Below are 24679 nucleotides of genomic sequence, written 5' to 3'. Positions count from 1 at the left end.
TTGATTTTTTGGCCTTTGTTGAAGACGTTGCCGATGTTTTTTTGGCAGCCACCTTCTTATCAACTGACGCGGTTGCTGGTGCTGTTGGGGCAGCCACAGGAGATGCTGATGTTGCTGCTACTGAATCAGACATTTTGCACTTTACTCTCAAACAAAAATATCACCAAATACACTTTTTACTATAATAATTGTATGAAAATTTCGCTATGACATGGGCCTTCATTCGAATGAGAATCGAGGAGGACGGCCGTATGAACATGTTTTTGGTATTGGACGATTAAGATGTTTTAGTTTTGTTAAATAGTACTCGTATATTGCTGTTTTTATGCTTAATAATAACAAAATTTATTAAAATTATTCTCCCCTTATATTAATAATTGTTGTAGAATTTATATTCCAACATTCTTTTTTATATAATTTCATGGTTTCATTTCGAATAGACAATCAAATTTGAACTATATGTATTACAGAATACAATTTTCCCATGTAACCTTACATAAAAAATAGAAAAAATTAAAAATTTTAAAATATTATTTATTTATAATAATATTTCAACAATTTACTCTAGATATAGTTTAAAAAATTTAACATTATTTAATTTTTTCGTATTTTTATAACATATTGTAATTTACCCTATGCTGTGAAAAATTAACAATTTTTCAATGTCCATGCAATATTAGATTTTGGTATTGAAAAAGAAAAATATTCATTAAGAAGAAATCAAAAATTAATATATATAAAATTGTTTTTTAATTAGGTTTAATATTTGATTTGTTGCTAATGTCTATTTTAATCATTATTATTAGTAGACCACTAAATTAATGAACTTTTATAAACTGTTGTTGATTAAAAGACAAAATAATAAAACAACAATACGTTTTATTAATCATTTAAAAATCCTAATCCTAGGAATTCAACAAATCGAGTAGGATAGAAAAAAATAATTTTTTGTAGTTTAATTTTATTTAGATAATTTAAAAAGCAAATATGATTTTTTGTGTTTTTATAAATTTTTACAAATTACTATAATGTTAATATGCTTTTTGATTAGTAGATAAAAACCAAAGTTAATTATAAATTTATTTAGTTTAAATCGATATACATATATATTATTGACAGAAAACATAAACAAATATTGTTTAATATTAAAGCTGGATAATATTATGTATATGACTAGTATATAACCATTATATGCCAGATATAACGGTTTAATAATAACTAAAAAAACCAATTAATGACATATACATACATATATGTATATTATATATGTAATATATTATTAATATGTTTCAAATCATCACCGAATAAAACACATTGAATAAAAAATTAAGTTTAATTTGGGAAATGATAATCTCAATATCGACATGACTAGTTGTGGTCCTGAAAAGGACCGATTTGTAATAAAAATGCGCTTTGCGTTAAAATTGTGTTCGAAATAGTTACTCTGACGGTAACTACACGAGTAGATTTAATTTAAGCACGCTCGCCTCGAATACGTCTGGCTAGTTGAATATCCTTAGGCATTATGGTCACTCGTTTGGCATGGATTGCACACAAGTTAGTATCTTCAAAGAGGCCAACCAAATAGGCTTCGCTAGCTTCTTGTAAAGCCATAACTGCAGAACTCTGGAAACGCAAGTCGGTCTTGAAGTCCTGAGCGATTTCACGCACTAAACGCTGGAATGGCAATTTGCGAATAAGCAGTTCTGTGCTTTTCTGGTAACGGCGGATTTCACGGAGGGCAACAGTTCCGGGACGGTAACGATGTGGTTTCTTTACACCACCGGTTGCTGGAGCGCTCTTACGTGCTGCTTTAGTAGCCAGCTGCTTCCTTGGCGCCTTGCCACCAGTCGATTTTCGAGCAGTTTGCTTTGTACGAGCCATGTTTTCACTACACTTTTTTTTTTTTTTAATGTTCACTCTTCACTGTTTAAAACACAATAAACAAGCCAGCTCGTTTGGTGCCTGCTTTTATAGCAAAATCAGGGTGGGTTAGAAAGAGAAAGAGAGAAAAACATACGCGTTCACTTTCTGACGAACCATCTGAGCGAGAGGCAAACTATTGCTCACTCGCTCGTGTTTTCTTGATTTTTGGTATAAATAGAAGCGATGGCAACAGATACAGCATTAGTTTATTTCTGACTCTTGTGCAGTGCGTTTATAGTGAAAAGTGAAAAATAAAAATGACTGGTCGTGGCAAAGGTGGAAAAGGATTGGGAAAGGGTGGTGCTAAGCGTCATCGTAAAGTGTTGCGTGATAATATCCAAGGTATCACGAAACCCGCTATTCGCCGTTTGGCTCGTCGTGGCGGTGTTAAGCGAATTTCTGGTCTTATCTATGAGGAAACTCGTGGTGTCCTTAAGGTTTTTCTTGAAAATGTAATCCGCGATGCAGTAACCTACACGGAACATGCCAAAAGGAAGACAGTCACTGCCATGGATGTTGTATACGCATTGAAGAGACAGGGCCGCACTCTTTATGGTTTCGGCGGTTAAAATAATTATAAAACCAAAGTGTATTTACTACAAACTATGCCCTTCAAAAAATCGGTCCTTTTCAGGACCACTAAAATTATTAATCAAAAGAGAGAGAGAAAAAAAAAAAAAAAAAAAAAAAAACATACATAAACAAATATTTATACAAATAAAAAAAAAGTAGAATTAATGCACAAAATCTGCTTAATTTTAGTGGCACAAGAACCGAATTTATAAAATAAAATTATTATTATAAAATTATCTGATGTGTCACCTTCGATGAAAGTAACAAATGTATTGAATATGCATGAATTTTGATCTCTAATGTAAATAAATAAAGCAAATGGTCACATACATATGCACATATTTATTCGTAAGGCTGGCCTTACATATACAAAAACAATTTATATGTATGGATCGAAAACTGTATTAATTTCTTTTAATTTTTTGGTCGTCCTGAAAAGGACGGTTGTTTTATGTTTGTTGTATGTACAAAGTTGTAAAATTTTAAAGCAAATATTAATTGATTTAAGCCTTCTTTTCGGTTTTCTTGGGCAGCAGAACAGCCTGAATGTTAGGCAGCACACCACCCTGTGCAATGGTTACGCCAGAAAGCAATTTGTTTAACTCCTCATCGTTGCGAATGGCCAATTGTAGATGACGAGGTATAATTCTGGTCTTTTTGTTGTCTCGAGCAGCATTACCAGCCAACTCAAGTACTTCAGCAGCCAAATATTCCATAACGGCAGCTAAATAAACTGGAGCGCCAGCACCAACACGCTCGGCATAATTTCCTTTACGGAGTAAACGGTGAATACGGCCAACAGGAAACTGAAGCCCAGCTCGGTTCGAGCGAGATTTTGCCTTTCCCTTCACTTTGCCACCTTTACCACGACCAGACATTTTTCAATTTTTTTTTTTTTTCTTTTTTACACACTGTTCACTTTTCACACACAAATGTTGATGTGATGTGGTACATTGTCGTTTTATTTATACCTTTTCCAACGACACGTTGGTTCAACTAGGGGTTGGTACTCAATAATTATATTTATCCAGAAAGCGATGCACAAAAAAAATGTATAAATTGCAGACACACTAATCGTGGCATTTGGTAAAAGTGAATTGTGTTTTGTGAAATTAAATTTATTGAATTTGAAGTGAGAAATGCCACCAAAAACTAGTGGAAAGGCAGCCAAGAAGGCTGGCAAGGCTCAAAAGAACATCACCAAGAATGACAAAAAGAAGAAGCGCAAGCGTAAGGAGAGCTATGCTATTTACATTTACAAAGTGTTAAAGCAAGTCCACCCAGACACTGGTATATCTTCAAAAGCGATGAGCATAATGAACAGCTTTGTGAACGACATTTTTGAACGTATTGCTGCTGAGGCCTCCCGCTTGGCCCACTACAACAAGAGGTCGACCATCACAAGTCGCGAAATCCAAACGGCTGTCCGTTTGCTTTTGCCCGGTGAGCTCGCTAAGCACGCTGTTAGTGAGGGAACAAAAGCTGTTACCAAGTATACCAGCTCAAAATAAATGTCCCTATCTTAAACACGCTTCCTTATTAAAAAAAAAAAAGGCCCTTTTCAGGGCCACAATATTATATTAAAAAAGAATTAACGTATTTTCAATTAATATTTCAAATTACATACAGCCAGTAGTTATGTGGCTAAGAAATATTGTTATTTTTATTTTAGCCATTTCAGTTAATCGCAAGTTAAAACTAAAAAAAATGTATCTGGATTAAATCAAAATTACTCGTACAATTAAATTTTTTTTATATGTATGTATGTATGTATAAATATTATGTAAATGACATATTTGAAATTTGAATTTGAATTAATCGCAAGTTAAAACTAAAAAAAAATGCATCTGGATTAAATCAAAGTTACTCGTACAATTAAATTTTTTTTATATGTATGTATGAATATATGTAAATGACATATTTGAAATTTGAATTATTTTTTTCTCTCTTGTTATATAGAATTGTAGCCCTGATAAGGGCTGTGTTTAAAGAAAATGATTAGATTATCGTATTCGATATCTAAAATTTTTTCAATATTACGATTGCAATAAAGTATTATTTATTTACTTCTTGGCAGCAGTTGTCTTGGCTTTTGGCTTCTTGACGGTAGCAGGAGCAGCCGCCTTTTTGGTTGCCTTTTTTGGTTTAGCCGATGATACGGCAACAGTTTTAGCTTTCGGCTTAGTTGAACTTGACTTAGCCTTTGATGCGACAGGTTTGGTTTTCACAGTTCCTGTTTTCTTTGCATCCTTTACCTTTACCTTTTCACTTTTCTTTTTCTCGGCTGTCTTTTTGGTTGCGACTGCCTTTTTGGCTTTTGGTTTCTTATCAACAGAGCCAGCACTAACTGTTTTTTTGTTACCGATTGCTTTCTTTTTAGCTGCTGCTGATTGAGTTACCTTTTTGGGTTTGTTCTTCTTTTCTACAGAGGCAACTTTTGTCTTCGGTTCCTTTTTAGCGGCAGCAGACAGTTTAAATGAACCAGAGGCACCCTTTCCTTTTGTTTGGATCAGTTTGCCATTTCCAACAGCTGACTTTAAGTACCTCTTGATAAAAGGTGCAAGTTTCTGGGCATCACACTTGTATGTGGCACTAATATATTTTTTGATTGCCAGTAGTGAGGAGCCACCACGTTCTTTTAAGTTTTTAATCGAAGCGTCTACCATTTGCTGAGTTGGTGGATGCGATGGTGGAGCAGTTGATTTTTTGGCCTTTGTTGAAGACGTTGCCGATGTTTTTTTGGCAGCCACCTTCTTATCAACTGACGCGGTTGCTGGTGCTGTTGGGGCAGCCACAGGAGATGCTGATGTTGCTGCTACTGAATCAGACATTTTGCACTTTACTCTCAAACAAAAATATCACCAAATACACTTTTTACTATAATAATTGTATGAAAATTTCGCTATGACATGGGCCTTCATTCGAATGAGAATCGAGGAGGACGGCCGTATGAACATGTTTTTGGTATTGGACGATTAAGATGTTTTAGTTTTGTTAAATAGTACTCGTATATTGCTGTTTTTATGCTTAATAATAACAAAATTTATTAAAATTATTCTCCCCTTATATTAATAATTGTTGTAGAATTTATATTCCAACATTCTTTTTTATATAATTTCATGGTTTCATTTCGAATAGACAATCAAATTTGAACTATATGTATTACAGAATACAATTTTCCCATGTAACCTTACATAAAAAATAGAAAAAATTAAAAATTTTAAAATATTATTTATTTATAATAATATTTCAACAATTTACTCTAGATATAGTTTAAAAAATTTAACATTATTTAATTTTTTCGTATTTTTATAACATATTGTAATTTACCCTATGCTGTGAAAAATTAACAATTTTTCAATGTCCATGCAATATTAGATTTTGGTATTGAAAAAGAAAAATATTCATTAAGAAGAAATCAAAAATTAATATATATAAAATTGTTTTTTAATTAGGTTTAATATTTGATTTGTTGCTAATGTCTATTTTAATCATTATTATTAGTAGACCACTAAATTAATGAACTTTTATAAACTGTTGTTGATTAAAAGACAAAATAATAAAACAACAATACGTTTTATTAATCATTTAAAAATCCTAATCCTAGGAATTCAACAAATCGAGTAGGATAGAAAAAAAATAATTTTTTGTAGTTTAATTTTATTTAGATAATTTAAAAAGCAAATATGATTTTTTGTGTTTTTATAAATTTTTACAAATTACTATAATGTTAATATGCTTTTTGATTAGTAGATAAAAACCAAAGTTAATTATAAATTTATTTAGTTTAAATCGATATACATATATATTATTGACAGAAAACATAAACAAATATTGTTTAATATTAAAGCTGGATAATATTATGTATATGACTAGTATATAACCATTATATGCCAGATATAACGGTTTAATAATAACTAAAAAAACCAATTAATGACATATACATACATATATGTATATTATATATGTAATATATTATTAATATGTTTCAAATCATCACCGAATAAAACACATTGAATAAAAAATTAAGTTTAATTTGGGAAATGATAATCTCAATATCGACATGACTAGTTGTGGTCCTGAAAAGGACCGATTTGTAATAAAAATGCGCTTTGCGTTAAAATTGTGTTCGAAATAGTTACTCTGACGGTAACTACACGAGTAGATTTAATTTAAGCACGCTCGCCTCGAATACGTCTGGCTAGTTGAATATCCTTAGGCATTATGGTCACTCGTTTGGCATGGATTGCACACAAGTTAGTATCTTCAAAGAGGCCAACCAAATAGGCTTCGCTAGCTTCTTGTAAAGCCATAACTGCAGAACTCTGGAAACGCAAGTCGGTCTTGAAGTCCTGAGCGATTTCACGCACTAAACGCTGGAATGGCAATTTGCGAATAAGCAGTTCTGTGCTTTTCTGGTAACGGCGGATTTCACGGAGGGCAACAGTTCCGGGACGGTAACGATGTGGTTTCTTTACACCACCGGTTGCTGGAGCGCTCTTACGTGCTGCTTTAGTAGCCAGCTGCTTCCTTGGCGCCTTGCCACCAGTCGATTTTCGAGCAGTTTGCTTTGTACGAGCCATGTTTTCACTACACTTTTTTTTTTTTTAATGTTCACTCTTCACTGTTTAAAACACAATAAACAAGCCAGCTCGTTTGGTGCCTGCTTTTATAGCAAAATCAGGGTGGGTTAGAAAGAGAAAGAGAGAAAAACATACGCGTTCACTTTCTGACGAACCATCTGAGCGAGAGGCAAACTATTGCTCACTCGCTCGTGTTTTCTTGATTTTTGGTATAAATAGAAGCGATGGCAACAGATACAGCATTAGTTTATTTCTGACTCTTGTGCAGTGCGTTTATAGTGAAAAGTGAAAAATAAAAATGACTGGTCGTGGCAAAGGTGGAAAAGGATTGGGAAAGGGTGGTGCTAAGCGTCATCGTAAAGTGTTGCGTGATAATATCCAAGGTATCACGAAACCCGCTATTCGCCGTTTGGCTCGTCGTGGCGGTGTTAAGCGAATTTCTGGTCTTATCTATGAGGAAACTCGTGGTGTCCTTAAGGTTTTTCTTGAAAATGTAATCCGCGATGCAGTAACCTACACGGAACATGCCAAAAGGAAGACAGTCACTGCCATGGATGTTGTATACGCATTGAAGAGACAGGGCCGCACTCTTTATGGTTTCGGCGGTTAAAATAATTATAAAACCAAAGTGTATTTACTACAAACTATGCCCTTCAAAAAATCGGTCCTTTTCAGGACCACTAAAATTATTAATCAAAAGAGAGAGAAAAAAAAAAAAAAAAAAAAAAAAACATACATAAACAAATATTTATACAAATAAAAAAAAGTAGAATTAATGCACAAAATCTGCTTAATTTTAGTGGCACAAGAACCGAATTTATAAAATAAAATTATTATTATAAAATTATCTGATGTGTCACCTTCGATGAAAGTAACAAATGTATTGAATATGCATGAATTTTGATCTCTAATGTAAATAAATAAAGCAAATGGTCACATACATATGCACATATTTATTCGTAAGGCTGGCCTTACATATACAAAAACAATTTATATGTATGGATCGAAAACTGTATTAATTTCTTTTAATTTTTTGGTCGTCCTGAAAAGGACGGTTGTTTTATGTTTGTTGTATGTACAAAGTTGTAAAATTTTAAAGCAAATATTAATTGATTTAAGCCTTCTTTTCGGTTTTCTTGGGCAGCAGAACAGCCTGAATGTTAGGCAGCACACCACCCTGTGCAATGGTTACGCCAGAAAGCAATTTGTTTAACTCCTCATCGTTGCGAATGGCCAATTGTAGATGACGAGGTATAATTCTGGTCTTTTTGTTGTCTCGAGCAGCATTACCAGCCAACTCAAGTACTTCAGCAGCCAAATATTCCATAACGGCAGCTAAATAAACTGGAGCGCCAGCACCAACACGCTCGGCATAATTTCCTTTACGGAGTAAACGGTGAATACGGCCAACAGGAAACTGAAGCCCAGCTCGGTTCGAGCGAGATTTTGCCTTTCCCTTCACTTTGCCACCTTTACCACGACCAGACATTTTTCAATTTTTTTCTTTTTTTTTTTTTTACACACTGTTCACTTTTCACACACAAATGTTGATGTGATGTGGTACATTGTCGTTTTATTTATACCTTTTCCAACGACACGTTGGTTCAACTAGGGGTTGGTACTCAATAATTATATTTATCCAGAAAGCGATGCACAAAAAAAATGTATAAATTGCAGACACACTAATCGTGGCATTTGGTAAAAGTGAATTGTGTTTTGTGAAATTAAATTTATTGAATTTGAAGTGAGAAATGCCACCAAAAACTAGTGGAAAGGCAGCCAAGAAGGCTGGCAAGGCTCAAAAGAACATCACCAAGAATGACAAAAGAAGAAGCGCAAGCGTAAGGAGAGCTATGCTATTTACATTTACAAAGTGTTAAAGCAAGTCCACCCAGACACTGGTATATCTTCAAAAGCGATGAGCATAATGAACAGCTTTGTGAACGACATTTTTGAACGTATTGCTGCTGAGGCCTCCCGCTTGGCCCACTACAACAAGAGGTCGACCATCACAAGTCGCGAAATCCAAACGGCTGTCCGTTTGCTTTTGCCCGGTGAGCTCGCTAAGCACGCTGTTAGTGAGGGAACAAAAGCTGTTACCAAGTATACCAGCTCAAAATAAATGTCCCTATCTTAAACACGCTTCCTTATTAAAAAAAAAAAAGGCCCTTTTCAGGGCCACAATATTATATTAAAAAAGAATTAACGTATTTTCAATTAATATTTCAAATTACATACAGCCAGTAGTTATGTGGCTAAGAAATATTGTTATTTTTATTTTAGCCATTTCAGTTAATCGCAAGTTAAAACTAAAAAAAAATGTATCTGGATTAAATCAAAATTACTCGTACAATTAAATTTTTTTTATATGTATGTATGTATGTATAAATATTATGTAAATGACATATTTGAAATTTGAATTTGAATTAATCGCAAGTTAAAACTAAAAAAAAATGCATCTGGATTAAATCAAAGTTACTCGTACAATTAAATTTTTTTTTATATGTATGTATGAATATATGTAAATGACATATTTGAAATTTGAATTATTTTTTTCTCTCTTGTTATATAGAATTGTAGCCCTGATAAGGGCTGTGTTTAAAGAAAATGATTAGATTATCGTATTCGATATCTAAAATTTTTTCAATATTACGATTGCAATAAAGTATTATTTATTTACTTCTTGGCAGCAGTTGTCTTGGCTTTTGGCTTCTTGACGGTAGCAGGAGCAGCCGCCTTTTTGGTTGCCTTTTTTGGTTTAGCCGATGATACGGCAACAGTTTTAGCTTTCGGCTTAGTTGAACTTGACTTAGCCTTTGATGCGACAGGTTTGGTTTTCACAGTTCCTGTTTTCTTTGCATCCTTTACCTTTACCTTTTCACTTTTCTTTTTCTCGGCTGTCTTTTTGGTTGCGACTGCCTTTTTGGCTTTTGGTTTCTTATCAACAGAGCCAGCACTAACTGTTTTTTTGTTACCGATTGCTTTCTTTTTAGCTGCTGCTGATTGAGTTACCTTTTTGGGTTTGTTCTTCTTTTCTACAGAGGCAACTTTTGTCTTCGGTTCCTTTTTAGCGGCAGCAGACAGTTTAAATGAACCAGAGGCACCCTTTCCTTTTGTTTGGATCAGTTTGCCATTTCCAACAGCTGACTTTAAGTACCTCTTGATAAAAGGTGCAAGTTTCTGGGCATCACACTTGTATGTGGCACTAATATATTTTTTGATTGCCAGTAGTGAGGAGCCACCACGTTCTTTTAAGTTTTTAATCGAAGCGTCTACCATTTGCTGAGTTGGTGGATGCGATGGTGGAGCAGTTGATTTTTGGCCTTTGTTGAAGACGTTGCCGATGTTTTTTTGGCAGCCACCTTCTTATCAACTGACGCGGTTGCTGGTGCTGTTGGGGCAGCCACAGGAGATGCTGATGTTGCTGCTACTGAATCAGACATTTTGCACTTTACTCTCAAACAAAAATATCACCAAATACACTTTTTACTATAATAATTGTATGAAAATTTCGCTATGACATGGGCCTTCATTCGAATGAGAATCGAGGAGGACGGCCGTATGAACATGTTTTTGGTATTGGACGATTAAGATGTTTTAGTTTTGTTAAATAGTACTCGTATATTGCTGTTTTTATGCTTAATAATAACAAAATTTATTAAAATTATTCTCCCCTTATATTAATAATTGTTGTAGAATTTATATTCCAACATTCTTTTTTATATAATTTCATGGTTTCATTTCGAATAGACAATCAAATTTGAACTATATGTATTACAGAATACAATTTTCCCATGTAACCTTACATAAAAAATAGAAAAAATTAAAAATTTTAAAATATTATTTATTTATAATAATATTTCAACAATTTACTCTAGATATAGTTTAAAAAATTTAACATTATTTAATTTTTTCGTATTTTTATAACATATTGTAATTTACCCTATGCTGTGAAAAATTAACAATTTTTCAATGTCCATGCAATATTAGATTTTGGTATTGAAAAAGAAAAATATTCATTAAGAAGAAATCAAAAATTAATATATATAAAATTGTTTTTTAATTAGGTTTAATATTTGATTTGTTGCTAATGTCTATTTTAATCATTATTATTAGTAGACCACTAAATTAATGAACTTTTATAAACTGTTGTTGATTAAAAGACAAAATAATAAAACAACAATACGTTTTATTAATCATTTAAAAATCCTAATCCTAGGAATTCAACAAATCGAGTAGGATAGAAAAAAAATAATTTTTTGTAGTTTAATTTTATTTAGATAATTTAAAAAGCAAATATGATTTTTTGTGTTTTTATAAATTTTTACAAATTACTATAATGTTAATATGCTTTTTGATTAGTAGATAAAAACCAAAGTTAATTATAAATTTATTTAGTTTAAATCGATATACATATATATTATTGACAGAAAACATAAACAAATATTGTTTAATATTAAAGCTGGATAATATTATGTATATGACTAGTATATAACCATTATATGCCAGATATAACGGTTTAATAATAACTAAAAAAACCAATTAATGACATATACATACATATATGTATATTATATATGTAATATATTATTAATATGTTTCAAATCATCACCGAATAAAACACATTGAATAAAAAATTAAGTTTAATTTGGGAAATGATAATCTCAATATCGACATGACTAGTTGTGGTCCTGAAAAGGACCGATTTGTAATAAAAATGCGCTTTGCGTTAAAATTGTGTTCGAAATAGTTACTCTGACGGTAACTACACGAGTAGATTTAATTTAAGCACGCTCGCCTCGAATACGTCTGGCTAGTTGAATATCCTTAGGCATTATGGTCACTCGTTTGGCATGGATTGCACACAAGTTAGTATCTTCAAAGAGGCCAACCAAATAGGCTTCGCTAGCTTCTTGTAAAGCCATAACTGCAGAACTCTGGAAACGCAAGTCGGTCTTGAAGTCCTGAGCGATTTCACGCACTAAACGCTGGAATGGCAATTTGCGAATAAGCAGTTCTGTGCTTTTCTGGTAACGGCGGATTTCACGGAGGGCAACAGTTCCGGGACGGTAACGATGTGGTTTCTTTACACCACCGGTTGCTGGAGCGCTCTTACGTGCTGCTTTAGTAGCCAGCTGCTTCCTTGGCGCCTTGCCACCAGTCGATTTTCGAGCAGTTTGCTTTGTACGAGCCATGTTTTCACTACACTTTTTTTTTTTTTTAATGTTCACTCTTCACTGTTTAAAACACAATAAACAAGCCAGCTCGTTTGGTGCCTGCTTTTATAGCAAAATCAGGGTGGGTTAGAAAGAGAAAGAGAGAAAAACATACGCGTTCACTTTCTGACGAACCATCTGAGCGAGAGGCAAACTATTGCTCACTCGCTCGTGTTTTCTTGATTTTTGGTATAAATAGAAGCGATGGCAACAGATACAGCATTAGTTTATTTCTGACTCTTGTGCAGTGCGTTTATAGTGAAAAGTGAAAAATAAAAATGACTGGTCGTGGCAAAGGTGGAAAAGGATTGGGAAAGGGTGGTGCTAAGCGTCATCGTAAAGTGTTGCGTGATAATATCCAAGGTATCACGAAACCCGCTATTCGCCGTTTGGCTCGTCGTGGCGGTGTTAAGCGAATTTCTGGTCTTATCTATGAGGAAACTCGTGGTGTCCTTAAGGTTTTTCTTGAAAATGTAATCCGCGATGCAGTAACCTACACGGAACATGCCAAAAGGAAGACAGTCACTGCCATGGATGTTGTATACGCATTGAAGAGACAGGGCCGCACTCTTTATGGTTTCGGCGGTTAAAATAATTATAAAACCAAAGTGTATTTACTACAAACTATGCCCTTCAAAAAATCGGTCCTTTTCAGGACCACTAAAATTATTAATCAAAAGAGAGAGAAAAAAAAAAAAAAAAAAAAAAAAACATACATAAACAAATATTTATACAAATAAAAAAAAGTAGAATTAATGCACAAAATCTGCTTAATTTTAGTGGCACAAGAACCGAATTTATAAAATAAAATTATTATTATAAAATTATCTGATGTGTCACCTTCGATGAAAGTAACAAATGTATTGAATATGCATGAATTTTGATCTCTAATGTAAATAAATAAAGCAAATGGTCACATACATATGCACATATTTATTCGTAAGGCTGGCCTTACATATACAAAAACAATTTATATGTATGGATCGAAAACTGTATTAATTTCTTTTAATTTTTTGGTCGTCCTGAAAAGGACGGTTGTTTTATGTTTGTTGTATGTACAAAGTTGTAAAATTTTAAAGCAAATATTAATTGATTTAAGCCTTCTTTTCGGTTTTCTTGGGCAGCAGAACAGCCTGAATGTTAGGCAGCACACCACCCTGTGCAATGGTTACGCCAGAAAGCAATTTGTTTAACTCCTCATCGTTGCGAATGGCCAATTGTAGATGACGAGGTATAATTCTGGTCTTTTTGTTGTCTCGAGCAGCATTACCAGCCAACTCAAGTACTTCAGCAGCCAAATATTCCATAACGGCAGCTAAATAAACTGGAGCGCCAGCACCAACACGCTCGGCATAATTTCCTTTACGGAGTAAACGGTGAATACGGCCAACAGGAAACTGAAGCCCAGCTCGGTTCGAGCGAGATTTTGCCTTTCCCTTCACTTTGCCACCTTTACCACGACCAGACATTTTTCAATTTTTTTCTTTTTTCTTTTTTACACACTGTTCACTTTTCACACACAAATGTTGATGTGATGTGGTACATTGTCGTTTTATTTATACCTTTTCCAACGACACGTTGGTTCAACTAGGGGTTGGTACTCAATAATTATATTTATCCAGAAAGCGATGCACAAAAAAAATGTATAAATTGCAGACACACTAATCGTGGCATTTGGTAAAAGTGAATTGTGTTTTGTGAAATTAAATTTATTGAATTTGAAGTGAGAAATGCCACCAAAAACTAGTGGAAAGGCAGCCAAGAAGGCTGGCAAGGCTCAAAAGAACATCACCAAGAATGACAAAAAGAAGAAGCGCAAGCGTAAGGAGAGCTATGCTATTTACATTTACAAAGTGTTAAAGCAAGTCCACCCAGACACTGGTATATCTTCAAAAGCGATGAGCATAATGAACAGCTTTGTGAACGACATTTTTGAACGTATTGCTGCTGAGGCCTCCCGCTTGGCCCACTACAACAAGAGGTCGACCATCACAAGTCGCGAAATCCAAACGGCTGTCCGTTTGCTTTTGCCCGGTGAGCTCGCTAAGCACGCTGTTAGTGAGGGAACAAAAGCTGTTACCAAGTATACCAGCTCAAAATAAATGTCCCTATCTTAAACACGCTTCCTTATTAAAAAAAAAAAGGCCCTTTTCAGGGCCACAATATTATATTAAAAAAGAATTAACGTATTTTCAATTAATATTTCAAATTACATACAGCCAGTAGTTATGTGGCTAAGAAATATTGTTATTTTTATTTTAGCCATTTCAGTTAATCGCAAGTTAAAACTAAAAAAAAATGTATCTGGATTAAATCAAAATTACTCGTACAATTAAATTTTTTTTATATGTATGTATGTATGTATAAATATTATGTAAATGACATATTTGAAATTTGAATTTGAATTAATCGCAAGTTAAAACTAAAAAAAAATGCATCTGGATTAAATCAAAGTTACTCGTACAATTAAATTTTTTTTTATATGTATGTATGAATATATGTAAATGACATATTTGAAATTTGAATTATTTTTTTCTCTCTTGTTATATAGAATTGTAGCCCTGATAAGGGCTGTGTTTAAAGAAAATGATTAGATTATCGTATTCGATATCTAAAATTTTTTCAATATTACGATTGCAATAAAGTATTATTTATTTACTTCTTGGCAGCAGTTGTCTTGGCTTTTGGCTTCTTGACGGTAGCAGGAGCAGCCGCCTTTTTGGTTGCCTTTTTTGGTTTAGCCGATGATACGGCAACAGTTTTAGCTTTCGGCTTAGTTGAACTTGACTTAGCCTTTGATGCGACAGGTTTGGTTTTCACAGTTCCTGTTTTCTTTGCATCCTTTACCTTTACCTTTTCACTTTTCTTTTTCTCGGCTGTCTTTTTGGTTGCGACTGCCTTTTTGGCTTTTGGTTTCTTATCAACAGAGCCAGCACTAACTGTTTTTTTGTTACCGATTGCTTTCTTTTTAGCTGCTGCTGATTGAGTTACCTTTTTGGGTTTGTTCTTCTTTTCTACAGAGGCAACTTTTGTCTTCGGTTCCTTTTTAGCGGCAGCAGACAGTTTAAATGAACCAGAGGCACCCTTTCCTTTTGTTTGGATCAGTTTGCCATTTCCAACAGCTGACTTTAAGTACCTCTTGATAAAAGGTGCAAGTTTCTGGGCATCACACTTGTATGTGGCACTAATATATTTTTTGATTGCCAGTAGTGAGGAGCCACCACGTTCTTTTAAGTTTTTAATCGAAGCGTCTACCATTTGCTGAGTTGGTGGATGCGATGGTGGAGCAGTTGATTTTTTGGCCTTTGTTGAAGACGTTGCCGATGTTTTTTTGGCAGCCACCTTCTTATCAACTGACGCGGTTGCTGGTGCTGTTGGGGCAGCCACAGGAGATGCTGATGTTGCTGCTACTGAATCAGACATTTTGCACTTTACTCTCAAACAAAAATATCACCAAATACACTTTTTACTATAATAATTGTATGAAAATTGAATTTTTGAATTTTGAATTTTTTTATTTGTCTCTTGGTGTGGTTTAGTACGAATACATATGGTACTTATATTATGGTTTAGTCTTGGTGGACAAGGTCAAGCTAACTTATTTTAGGATTTTGTTATTTTTGCCCTGCGCTTTCAGCTTATCGGGGTTTTTGACTTCAAACATAATTAATTTAGATTTCATTTCTTCTCATTGTTTTTGTGATTTGAACATTATTATTTTTATGCATCAGGAAAAATACTCATATCGAGCTTAAAAACCTGCTAAGTTTGTGGTATAGCGTGGGCTTAAATCTAACTTACAACTACTTAATACTATTAAGGAACTTGGTTACTAAAAAATACTTAAGAACTACTATTTACAAAGGCACAGAATAACGTACGCTGAGCAAGTTAATGGCAGACCATTTATTTACTGATTTATATTATAAGCAAGTTGATTTGGGTTTAATGATAGTTGTTTCCTATGGTAGAAAATAAGATTTTTGTTCGAATCATAAATTATTCTAAATTTCTTTTAAGTGATTTATATGTTTTATGGTTAGGTGGTGAGGAGATAAACTATCTGTGAGTCTCGTCTGGTACACTGCATCTGAGATTAAGATTGTCGTTGTGCTGCTCTAGTATGTGTAGCTGGTATCAGCTGGCGGATGAACTGATTGTGGGTAAACAATGGCGAGTGTCTTGAGCTTAGACGATGTTCGGCTATAAGTATTACGTCAGGTTTATGTAGGCTGATGAATTTATCAAATTCATGACTCTTTTGGAGAGACACGATTGAGTTTACCTTTTGAAATATGCATTTAAAGGAAGTCATGATGATTGTGACATTTGGACAAGAAATTCTAATATTATTTGTTGTTTTTGCTTTATGGGGTCAGTATTTGCATGTGTTACTGAGGCATATTTTTTACCTATGCTTTGGATGATTTCGAAGCAGGATAGGATATCCTTACCAAATGCTTCAAATGCATCGTCATTGAGTTTTTGAAAAGAAAAAACGTTTGCCTGAGGTTCTATTGCTAGATTCTTGGGCTTAGTTTTGGGGTTTGCTGGCTTTTTTTTTTGGAGGACTGCTGCATATGATGCAGTGTTTTTGGATAATGAATTTTTTGCATTTTGCAAGGTTTGGTTTATATGTTGGATGGACGTTTGTTGTTTCTTTTTAAGTGCCTCCATTCGGGCTATTCGGACAGGGCATATTTTGGCATTGGCGGTATGTTGCCCGCTACAGTTAACGCATTGTGTTTTATTTTCTTCGGACGGACTTTCTGATTTTGTAATTTTGCACTTGCCAGGCTCATGCGGCTCTGTACACTTGACGCAACGGTATTGCATTTCGCAGTTGCTGGCGGTGTGTGTGAAACGCTGGCATTTATAACATTGTTTTATTTCGTTTGGATTGGGCTTTAAATTTTCAATTACAATCCGGCAGTTTAATAGGGTTCTAATGCTATAGATTTGTTTGACATTCTCGGATTTAGCAAGCTGTACCAACCAGAGACTCTTTTTAAATGGTTTCACCGATAGTATCTTTTGTTCAGGTAGGCAAGAGATAAGGGCCTTCTGTATTTCTTTTGCATCATATACCGACTGAGGTAGTTTTTTTTATTATTACACTATGAGGTTTCAGTTCTTTTGGGGTGTATGAATAGAAGTTTTGGCTAAGGCTTTTGAAAAAATATTTGGTTTTGTCAAAGTCTTCCAGGTTAAAAACTTGTATGTGCATAAGATTTTTATTTATTACGTTAATGGTAAAGTTTTGGTCTGCTATGAATTTGCTCAACTTACCGATAATTTCTTTTACGTTTTGGTTGTATATAGCAATTATTGGTATTTGAGTTTTTAGACCTATTTTCGCTTCACGGGGAGGTGCCGCTAATATGCTTCTTGGCTCCATCACTGAATTGGCAGCCACTTTTGATGTAGTTGCAGATCCTACTGGTCTTGGCGATGCTGATGCCCCGTCTTGCTTAGCCAGTACTTCCTGATTGTCAATTTCCATACAATCAGCCGTGTTTAATGACGGCTTATTTTTCTTATTGGTTCGTCTAGGCTTTCCCTTAGGTGCCTTCTTTAAAGCGGGAAAATCGGTTTCTGAATCTAAATCTGAGGCTTCTTCGGACTCTTCATCAGGAAAGACTAATGGCGCATATTTATTGCCAATCAGTTGTTTAATATTTGATGATATGCCGAGTTTTTTATGTTGATTTTTAATGTTTTGAGCATGCTGTTGTTGCTGAAGTAGCTGCTGACATTGCTGCTGCGCTTGTTGATGTTGTTGTTGACTTTGTTGTAGTTGTTGTTGACTTTTTTGTAGTTGTTGTTGAGTTTGCTGAAGCTGTTGTTGAGTTTGTAGATGTTGTTGTTGAATTAGCTGTATTTGTTGTTGCATTTGTTGTATTTGTATTTGGGACGCATTGTTTCCGGCGCTTGCTTCGTCATGTTGTTCTTGTGATATTTTTTTAATTTCTAAATAGTCACTCTCGGACGAGTGAGAAGATGAGGAAATTTCGCAATGTTTGCGTTTGTCCCTCCCCCTTTTCATCGTCAGTAGTACCGTCGGTTTCCATTTTAACGTTTTTTTCACATCTCACATTGGACGAGCTTTTCACACCAGGGTTTGGTTTTCCCCGCACACAAGCTTTTTGTTGAATTTTATTTATTGACTTTTCTTGTTCTTTCAGTTTCTTCATTACACTCACGGTTATGTAAGCCGGAGGCTAATTATCGTAGTCTCTCCAATTATATATCTTGATTGTTTTTTCACACTGTGCAATTCGTTTTTTTTTTTTTTTTCTCTCTTTTCTTTTATAGATAAGAGCGTGTTTGATTTCACTGCCGAGAAAGTGATGTTGCTGCTACTGAATCAGACATTTTGCACTTTACTCTCAAACAAAAATATCACCAAATACACTTTTTACTATAATAATTGTATGAAAATTTCGCTATGACATGGGCCTTCATTCGAATGAGAATCGAGGAGGACGGCCGTATGAACATGTTTTTGGTATTGGACGATTAAGATGTTTTAGTTTTGTTAAATAGTACTCGTATATTGCTGTTTTTATGCTTAATAATAACAAAATTTATTAAAATTATTCTCCCCTTATATTAATAATTGTTGTAGAATTTATATTCCAACATTCTTTTTTATATAATTTCATGGTTTCATTTCGAATAGACAATCAAATTTGAACTATATGTATTACAGAATACAATTTTCCCATGTAACCTTACATAAAAAATAGAAAAAATTAAAAATTTTAAAATATTATTTATTTATAATAATATTTCAACAATTTACTCTAGATATAGTTTAAAAAATTTAACATTATTTAATTTTTTCGTATTTTTATAACATATTGTAATTTACCCTATGCTGTGAAAAATTAACAATTTTTCAATGTCCATGCAATATTAGATTTTGGTATTGAAAAAGAAAAATATTCATTAAGAAGAAATCAAAAATTAATATATATAAAATTGTTTTTTAATTAGGTTTAATATTTGATTTGTTGCTAATGTCTATTTTAATCATTATTATTAGTAGACCACTAAATTAATGAACTTTTATAAACTGTTGTTGATTAAAAGACAAAATAATAAAACAACAATACGTTTTATTAATCATTTAAAAATCCTAATCCTAGGAATTCAACAAATCGAGTAGGATAGAAAAAAAATAATTTTTTGTAGTTTAATTTTATTTAGATAATTTAAAAAGCAAATATGATTTTTTGTGTTTTTATAAATTTTTACAAATTACTATAATGTTAATATGCTTTTTGATTAGTAGATAAAAACCAAAGTTAATTATAAATTTATTTAGTTTAAATCGATATACATATATATTATTGACAGAAAACATAAACAAATATTGTTTAATATTAAAGCTGGATAATATTATGTATATGACTAGTATATAACCATTATATGCCAGATATAACGGTTTAATAATAACTAAAAAAACCAATTAATGACATATACATACATATATGTATATTATATATGTAATATATTATTAATATGTTTCAAATCATCACCGAATAAAACACATTGAATAAAAAATTAAGTTTAATTTGGGAAATGATAATCTCAATATCGACATGACTAGTTGTGGTCCTGAAAAGGACCGATTTGTAATAAAAATGCGCTTTGCGTTAAAATTGTGTTCGAAATAGTTACTCTGACGGTAACTACACGAGTAGATTTAATTTAAGCACGCTCGCCTCGAATACGTCTGGCTAGTTGAATATCCTTAGGCATTATGGTCACTCGTTTGGCATGGATTGCACACAAGTTAGTATCTTCAAAGAGGCCAACCAAATAGGCTTCGCTAGCTTCTTGTAAAGCCATAACTGCAGAACTCTGGAAACGCAAGTCGGTCTTGAAGTCCTGAGCGATTTCACGCACTAAACGCTGGAATGGCAATTTGCGAATAAGCAGTTCTGTGCTTTTCTGGTAACGGCGGATTTCACGGAGGGCAACAGTTCCGGGACGGTAACGATGTGGTTTCTTTACACCACCGGTTGCTGGAGCGCTCTTACGTGCTGCTTTAGTAGCCAGCTGCTTCCTTGGCGCCTTGCCACCAGTCGATTTTCGAGCAGTTTGCTTTGTACGAGCCATGTTTTCACTACACTTTTTTTTTTTTTTAATGTTCACTCTTCACTGTTTAAAACACAATAAACAAGCCAGCTCGTTTGGTGCCTGCTTTTATAGCAAAATCAGGGTGGGTTAGAAAGAGAAAGAGAGAAAAACATACGCGTTCACTTTCTGACGAACCATCTGAGCGAGAGGCAAACTATTGCTCACTCGCTCGTGTTTTCTTGATTTTTGGTATAAATAGAAGCGATGGCAACAGATACAGCATTAGTTTATTTCTGACTCTTGTGCAGTGCGTTTATAGTGAAAAGTGAAAAATAAAAATGACTGGTCGTGGCAAAGGTGGAAAAGGATTGGGAAAGGGTGGTGCTAAGCGTCATCGTAAAGTGTTGCGTGATAATATCCAAGGTATCACGAAACCCGCTATTCGCCGTTTGGCTCGTCGTGGCGGTGTTAAGCGAATTTCTGGTCTTATCTATGAGGAAACTCGTGGTGTCCTTAAGGTTTTTCTTGAAAATGTAATCCGCGATGCAGTAACCTACACGGAACATGCCAAAAGGAAGACAGTCACTGCCATGGATGTTGTATACGCATTGAAGAGACAGGGCCGCACTCTTTATGGTTTCGGCGGTTAAAATAATTATAAAACCAAAGTGTATTTACTACAAACTATGCCCTTCAAAAAAATCGGTCCTTTTCAGGACCACTAAAATTATTAATCAAAAGAGAGAGAAAAAAAAAAAAAAAAAAAAAAAAACATACATAAACAAATATTTATACAAATAAAAAAAAGTAGAATTAATGCACAAAATCTGCTTAATTTTAGTGGCACAAGAACCGAATTTATAAAATAAAATTATTATTATAAAATTATCTGATGTGTCACCTTCGATGAAAGTAACAAATGTATTGAATATGCATGAATTTTGATCTCTAATGTAAATAAATAAAGCAAATGGTCACATACATATGCACATATTTATTCGTAAGGCTGGCCTTACATATACAAAAACAATTTATATGTATGGATCGAAAACTGTATTAATTTCTTTTAATTTTTTGGTCGTCCTGAAAAGGACGGTTGTTTTATGTTTGTTGTATGTACAAAGTTGTAAAATTTTAAAGCAAATATTAATTGATTTAAGCCTTCTTTTCGGTTTTCTTGGGCAGCAGAACAGCCTGAATGTTAGGCAGCACACCACCCTGTGCAATGGTTACGCCAGAAAGCAATTTGTTTAACTCCTCATCGTTGCGAATGGCCAATTGTAGATGACGAGGTATAATTCTGGTCTTTTTGTTGTCTCGAGCAGCATTACCAGCCAACTCAAGTACTTCAGCAGCCAAATATTCCATAACGGCAGCTAAATAAACTGGAGCGCCAGCACCAACACGCTCGGCATAATTTCCTTTACGGAGTAAACGGTGAATACGGCCAACAGGAAACTGAAGCCCAGCTCGGTTCGAGCGAGATTTTGCCTTTCCCTTCACTTTGCCACCTTTACCACGACCAGACATTTTTCAATTTTTTTCTTTTTTCTTTTTTACACACTGTTCACTTTTCACACACAAATGTTGATGTGATGTGGTACATTGTCGTTTTATTTATACCTTTTCCAACGACACGTTGGTTCAACTAGGGGTTGGTACTCAATAATTATATTTATCCAGAAAGCGATGCACAAAAAAAATGTATAAATTGCAGACACACTAATCGTGGCATTTGGTAAAAGTGAATTGTGTTTTGTGAAATTAAATTTATTGAATTTGAAGTGAGAAATGCCACCAAAAACTAGTGGAAAGGCAGCCAAGAAGGCTGGCAAGGCTCAAAAGAACATCACCAAGAATGACAAAAAGAAGAAGCGCAAGCGTAAGGAGAGCTATGCTATTTACATTTACAAAGTGTTAAAGCAAGTCCACCCAGACACTGGTATATCTTCAAAAGCGATGAGCATAATGAACAGCTTTGTGAACGACATTTTTGAACGTATTGCTGCTGAGGCCTCCCGCTTGGCCCACTACAACAAGAGGTCGACCATCACAAGTCGCGAAATCCAAACGGCTGTCCGTTTGCTTTTGCCCGGTGAGCTCGCTAAGCACGCTGTTAGTGAGGGAACAAAAGCTGTTACCAAGTATACCAGCTCAAAATAAATGTCCCTATCTTAAACACGCTTCCTTATTAAAAAAAAAAAAAGGCCCTTTTCAGGGCCACAATATTATATTAAAAAAGAATTAACGTATTTTCAATTAATATTTCAAATTACATACAGCCAGTAGTTATGTGGCTAAGAAATATTGTTATTTTTATTTTAGCCATTTCAGTTAATCGCAAGTTAAAACTAAAAAAAAATGTATCTGGATTAAATCAAAATTACTCGTACAATTAAATTTTTTTTATATGTATGTATGTATGTATAAATATTATGTAAATGACATATTTGAAATTTGAATTTGAATTAATCGCAAGTTAAAACTAAAAAAAAAATGCATCTGGATTAAATCAAAGTTACTCGTACAATTAAATTTTTTTTTATATGTATGTATGAATATATGTAAATGACATATTTGAAATTTGAATTATTTTTTTCTCTCTTGTTATATAGAATTGTAGCCCTGATAAGGGCTGTGTTTAAAGAAAATGATTAGATTATCGTATTCGATATCTAAAATTTTTTCAATATTACGATTGCAATAAAGTATTATTTATTTACTTCTTGGCAGCAGTTGTCTTGGCTTTTGGCTTCTTGACGGTAGCAGGAGCAGCCGCCTTTTTGGTTGCCTTTTTTGGTTTAGCCGATGATACGGCAACAGTTTTAGCTTTCGGCTTAGTTGAACTTGACTTAGCCTTTGATGCGACAGGTTTGGTTTTCACAGTTCCTGTTTTCTTTGCATCCTTTACCTTTACCTTTTCACTTTTCTTTTTCTCGGCTGTCTTTTTGGTTGCGACTGCCTTTTTGGCTTTTGGTTTCTTATCAACAGAGCCAGCACTAACTGTTTTTTTGTTACCGATTGCTTTCTTTTTAGCTGCTGCTGATTGAGTTACCTTTTTGGGTTTGTTCTTCTTTTCTACAGAGGCAACTTTTGTCTTCGGTTCCTTTTTAGCGGCAGCAGACAGTTTAAATGAACCAGAGGCACCCTTTCCTTTTGTTTGGATCAGTTTGCCATTTCCAACAGCTGACTTTAAGTACCTCTTGATAAAAGGTGCAAGTTTCTGGGCATCACACTTGTATGTGGCACTAATATATTTTTTGATTGCCAGTAGTGAGGAGCCACCACGTTCTTTTAAGTTTTTAATCGAAGCGTCTACCATTTGCTGAGTTGGTGGATGCGATGGTGGAGCAGTTGATTTTTTGGCCTTTGTTGAAGACGTTGCCGATGTTTTTTTGGCAGCCACCTTCTTATCAACTGACGCGGTTGCTGGTGCTGTTGGGGCAGCCACAGGAGATGCTGATGTTGCTGCTACTGAATCAGACATTTTGCACTTTACTCTCAAACAAAAATATCACCAAATACACTTTTTACTATAATAATTGTATGAAAATTTCGCTATGACATGGGCCTTCATTCGAATGAGAATCGAGGAGGACGGCCGTATGAACATGTTTTTGGTATTGGACGATTAAGATGTTTTAGTTTTGTTAAATAGTACTCGTATATTGCTGTTTTTATGCTTAATAATAACAAAATTTATTAAAATTATTCTCCCCTTATATTAATAATTGTTGTAGAATTTATATTCCAACATTCTTTTTTATATAATTTCATGGTTTCATTTCGAATAGACAATCAAATTTGAACTATATGTATTACAGAATACAATTTTCCCATGTAACCTTACATAAAAAATAGAAAAAATTAAAAATTTTAAAATATTATTTATTTATAATAATATTTCAACAATTTACTCTAGATATAGTTTAAAAAATTTAACATTATTTAATTTTTTCGTATTTTTATAACATATTGTAATTTACCCTATGCTGTGAAAAATTAACAATTTTTCAATGTCCATGCAATATTAGATTTTGGTATTGAAAAAGAAAAATATTCATTAAGAAGAAATCAAAAATTAATATATATAAAATTGTTTTTTAATTAGGTTTAATATTTGATTTGTTGCTAATGTCTATTTTAATCATTATTATTAGTAGACCACTAAATTAATGAACTTTTATAAACTGTTGTTGATTAAAAGACAAAATAATAAAACAACAATACGTTTTATTAATCATTTAAAAATCCTAATCCTAGGAATTCAACAAATCGAGTAGGATAGAAAAA

The 24679-nt window shown here is 33.7% G+C and overlaps 18 protein-coding genes and 2 pseudogenes across 18 annotated transcripts; 8 read left to right on the top strand and 12 right to left on the bottom strand.

Annotated features, from left to right (window-relative positions):
• Nucleotides 1–1372: 1372 nt before the first annotated feature.
• On the bottom strand, nt 1373–1942 carry LOC137586656 (histone H3). The gene has a single exon (XM_068302774.1). It carries the CDS (start codon nt 1882–1884, stop codon nt 1474–1476), a length of 411 nt encoding a protein of 136 aa, XP_068158875.1. The 5' UTR covers nt 1885–1942; the 3' UTR covers nt 1373–1473.
• A 191-nt stretch (nt 1943–2133) lies between these two features.
• Nucleotides 2134–2562, top strand: LOC137586664 (histone H4). The gene has a single exon (XM_068302785.1). The coding sequence runs from the start codon at nt 2184–2186 to the stop codon at nt 2493–2495; it is 312 nt and encodes a 103-aa protein (XP_068158886.1). The 5' UTR covers nt 2134–2183; the 3' UTR covers nt 2496–2562.
• Nucleotides 2563–2931: 369 nt separating this feature from the next.
• On the bottom strand, nt 2932–3415 carry LOC137580325 (histone H2A). Its single transcript, XM_068294356.1, has one exon. The coding sequence runs from the start codon at nt 3375–3377 to the stop codon at nt 3003–3005; it is 375 nt and encodes a 124-aa protein (XP_068150457.1). The 5' UTR covers nt 3378–3415; the 3' UTR covers nt 2932–3002.
• A 166-nt stretch (nt 3416–3581) lies between these two features.
• Nucleotides 3582–4090, top strand: LOC137587014 (histone H2B). The gene has a single exon (XM_068303248.1). It carries the CDS (start codon nt 3639–3641, stop codon nt 4008–4010), a length of 372 nt encoding a protein of 123 aa, XP_068159349.1. The 5' UTR covers nt 3582–3638; the 3' UTR covers nt 4011–4090.
• A 378-nt stretch (nt 4091–4468) lies between these two features.
• Nucleotides 4469–5391, bottom strand: LOC137582332 (histone H1-like). Its single transcript, XM_068296859.1, has one exon. It carries the CDS (start codon nt 5328–5330, stop codon nt 4563–4565), a length of 768 nt encoding a protein of 255 aa, XP_068152960.1. The 5' UTR covers nt 5331–5391; the 3' UTR covers nt 4469–4562.
• A 1179-nt stretch (nt 5392–6570) lies between these two features.
• Nucleotides 6571–7143, bottom strand: LOC137586603 (histone H3). Its single transcript, XM_068302703.1, has one exon. It carries the CDS (start codon nt 7080–7082, stop codon nt 6672–6674), a length of 411 nt encoding a protein of 136 aa, XP_068158804.1. The 5' UTR covers nt 7083–7143; the 3' UTR covers nt 6571–6671.
• Nucleotides 7144–7327: 184 nt separating this feature from the next.
• On the top strand, nt 7328–7759 carry LOC137586611 (histone H4). The gene has a single exon (XM_068302716.1). The coding sequence runs from the start codon at nt 7381–7383 to the stop codon at nt 7690–7692; it is 312 nt and encodes a 103-aa protein (XP_068158817.1). The 5' UTR covers nt 7328–7380; the 3' UTR covers nt 7693–7759.
• A 366-nt stretch (nt 7760–8125) lies between these two features.
• On the bottom strand, nt 8126–8615 carry LOC137586178 (histone H2A). Its single transcript, XM_068302186.1, has one exon. The coding sequence runs from the start codon at nt 8569–8571 to the stop codon at nt 8197–8199; it is 375 nt and encodes a 124-aa protein (XP_068158287.1). The 5' UTR covers nt 8572–8615; the 3' UTR covers nt 8126–8196.
• Nucleotides 8616–8818: 203 nt separating this feature from the next.
• On the top strand, nt 8819–9258 carry LOC137586257 (histone H2B-like; annotated as a pseudogene).
• A 406-nt stretch (nt 9259–9664) lies between these two features.
• Nucleotides 9665–10587, bottom strand: LOC137586090 (histone H1-like; annotated as a pseudogene).
• Nucleotides 10588–11765: 1178 nt separating this feature from the next.
• On the bottom strand, nt 11766–12334 carry LOC137586622 (histone H3). Its single transcript, XM_068302726.1, has one exon. It carries the CDS (start codon nt 12275–12277, stop codon nt 11867–11869), a length of 411 nt encoding a protein of 136 aa, XP_068158827.1. The 5' UTR covers nt 12278–12334; the 3' UTR covers nt 11766–11866.
• Nucleotides 12335–12523: 189 nt separating this feature from the next.
• On the top strand, nt 12524–12955 carry LOC137586631 (histone H4). The gene has a single exon (XM_068302736.1). The coding sequence runs from the start codon at nt 12577–12579 to the stop codon at nt 12886–12888; it is 312 nt and encodes a 103-aa protein (XP_068158837.1). The 5' UTR covers nt 12524–12576; the 3' UTR covers nt 12889–12955.
• A 366-nt stretch (nt 12956–13321) lies between these two features.
• LOC137578877 (histone H2A) lies at nt 13322–13834 on the bottom strand. Its single transcript, XM_068292523.1, has one exon. The coding sequence runs from the start codon at nt 13765–13767 to the stop codon at nt 13393–13395; it is 375 nt and encodes a 124-aa protein (XP_068148624.1). The 5' UTR covers nt 13768–13834; the 3' UTR covers nt 13322–13392.
• Nucleotides 13835–13969: 135 nt separating this feature from the next.
• Nucleotides 13970–14479, top strand: LOC137578966 (histone H2B). Its single transcript, XM_068292646.1, has one exon. The coding sequence runs from the start codon at nt 14029–14031 to the stop codon at nt 14398–14400; it is 372 nt and encodes a 123-aa protein (XP_068148747.1). The 5' UTR covers nt 13970–14028; the 3' UTR covers nt 14401–14479.
• A 380-nt stretch (nt 14480–14859) lies between these two features.
• Nucleotides 14860–15772, bottom strand: LOC137578789 (histone H1-like). The gene has a single exon (XM_068292403.1). It carries the CDS (start codon nt 15719–15721, stop codon nt 14954–14956), a length of 768 nt encoding a protein of 255 aa, XP_068148504.1. The 5' UTR covers nt 15722–15772; the 3' UTR covers nt 14860–14953.
• A 4141-nt stretch (nt 15773–19913) lies between these two features.
• On the bottom strand, nt 19914–20482 carry LOC137586779 (histone H3). The gene has a single exon (XM_068302938.1). It carries the CDS (start codon nt 20423–20425, stop codon nt 20015–20017), a length of 411 nt encoding a protein of 136 aa, XP_068159039.1. The 5' UTR covers nt 20426–20482; the 3' UTR covers nt 19914–20014.
• Nucleotides 20483–20671: 189 nt separating this feature from the next.
• Nucleotides 20672–21074, top strand: LOC137586789 (histone H4). The gene has a single exon (XM_068302950.1). It carries the CDS (start codon nt 20725–20727, stop codon nt 21034–21036), a length of 312 nt encoding a protein of 103 aa, XP_068159051.1. The 5' UTR covers nt 20672–20724; the 3' UTR covers nt 21037–21074.
• A 396-nt stretch (nt 21075–21470) lies between these two features.
• On the bottom strand, nt 21471–21983 carry LOC137586905 (histone H2A). The gene has a single exon (XM_068303101.1). It carries the CDS (start codon nt 21914–21916, stop codon nt 21542–21544), a length of 375 nt encoding a protein of 124 aa, XP_068159202.1. The 5' UTR covers nt 21917–21983; the 3' UTR covers nt 21471–21541.
• Nucleotides 21984–22119: 136 nt separating this feature from the next.
• LOC137586910 (histone H2B) lies at nt 22120–22608 on the top strand. The gene has a single exon (XM_068303113.1). The coding sequence runs from the start codon at nt 22178–22180 to the stop codon at nt 22547–22549; it is 372 nt and encodes a 123-aa protein (XP_068159214.1). The 5' UTR covers nt 22120–22177; the 3' UTR covers nt 22550–22608.
• Nucleotides 22609–23011: 403 nt separating this feature from the next.
• On the bottom strand, nt 23012–23934 carry LOC137582244 (histone H1-like). Its single transcript, XM_068296747.1, has one exon. It carries the CDS (start codon nt 23871–23873, stop codon nt 23106–23108), a length of 768 nt encoding a protein of 255 aa, XP_068152848.1. The 5' UTR covers nt 23874–23934; the 3' UTR covers nt 23012–23105.
• Nucleotides 23935–24679: the final 745 nt, after the last annotated feature.

The sequence above is a fragment of the Drosophila tropicalis genome, unplaced genomic scaffold, assembly GCF_018151085.1.
Source record: "Drosophila tropicalis isolate 14030-0801.00 unplaced genomic scaffold, ASM1815108v1 contig_1009, whole genome shotgun sequence".
NCBI lineage: Eukaryota > Metazoa > Arthropoda > Insecta > Diptera > Drosophilidae > Drosophila > Drosophila tropicalis.
The sequence above is the reverse complement of the archived record's forward strand: the minus strand, read 5'-3'. Positions and strand labels throughout refer to the sequence as shown.

Bases quoted from the DNA above. Each gene is read 5' to 3' on its own strand.
- LOC137586603 (XM_068302703.1), bottom strand. From the start codon at position 7,082: ATGGCTCGTACAAAGCAAACTGCTCGAAAATCGACTGGTGGCAAGGCG.
- LOC137578966 (XM_068292646.1), top strand. From the start codon at position 14,029: ATGCCACCAAAAACTAGTGGAAAGGCAGCCAAGAAGGCTGGCAAGGCT.
- LOC137586789 (XM_068302950.1), top strand. From the start codon at position 20,725: ATGACTGGTCGTGGCAAAGGTGGAAAAGGATTGGGAAAGGGTGGTGCT.
- LOC137586611 (XM_068302716.1), top strand. From the start codon at position 7,381: ATGACTGGTCGTGGCAAAGGTGGAAAAGGATTGGGAAAGGGTGGTGCT.
- LOC137586622 (XM_068302726.1), bottom strand. From the start codon at position 12,277: ATGGCTCGTACAAAGCAAACTGCTCGAAAATCGACTGGTGGCAAGGCG.
- LOC137582244 (XM_068296747.1), bottom strand. From the start codon at position 23,873: ATGTCTGATTCAGTAGCAGCAACATCAGCATCTCCTGTGGCTGCCCCA.
- LOC137586910 (XM_068303113.1), top strand. From the start codon at position 22,178: ATGCCACCAAAAACTAGTGGAAAGGCAGCCAAGAAGGCTGGCAAGGCT.
- LOC137586779 (XM_068302938.1), bottom strand. From the start codon at position 20,425: ATGGCTCGTACAAAGCAAACTGCTCGAAAATCGACTGGTGGCAAGGCG.
- LOC137586905 (XM_068303101.1), bottom strand. From the start codon at position 21,916: ATGTCTGGTCGTGGTAAAGGTGGCAAAGTGAAGGGAAAGGCAAAATCT.
- LOC137578877 (XM_068292523.1), bottom strand. From the start codon at position 13,767: ATGTCTGGTCGTGGTAAAGGTGGCAAAGTGAAGGGAAAGGCAAAATCT.
- LOC137587014 (XM_068303248.1), top strand. From the start codon at position 3,639: ATGCCACCAAAAACTAGTGGAAAGGCAGCCAAGAAGGCTGGCAAGGCT.
- LOC137586178 (XM_068302186.1), bottom strand. From the start codon at position 8,571: ATGTCTGGTCGTGGTAAAGGTGGCAAAGTGAAGGGAAAGGCAAAATCT.
- LOC137580325 (XM_068294356.1), bottom strand. From the start codon at position 3,377: ATGTCTGGTCGTGGTAAAGGTGGCAAAGTGAAGGGAAAGGCAAAATCT.
- LOC137586656 (XM_068302774.1), bottom strand. From the start codon at position 1,884: ATGGCTCGTACAAAGCAAACTGCTCGAAAATCGACTGGTGGCAAGGCG.
- LOC137578789 (XM_068292403.1), bottom strand. From the start codon at position 15,721: ATGTCTGATTCAGTAGCAGCAACATCAGCATCTCCTGTGGCTGCCCCA.
- LOC137582332 (XM_068296859.1), bottom strand. From the start codon at position 5,330: ATGTCTGATTCAGTAGCAGCAACATCAGCATCTCCTGTGGCTGCCCCA.
- LOC137586664 (XM_068302785.1), top strand. From the start codon at position 2,184: ATGACTGGTCGTGGCAAAGGTGGAAAAGGATTGGGAAAGGGTGGTGCT.
- LOC137586631 (XM_068302736.1), top strand. From the start codon at position 12,577: ATGACTGGTCGTGGCAAAGGTGGAAAAGGATTGGGAAAGGGTGGTGCT.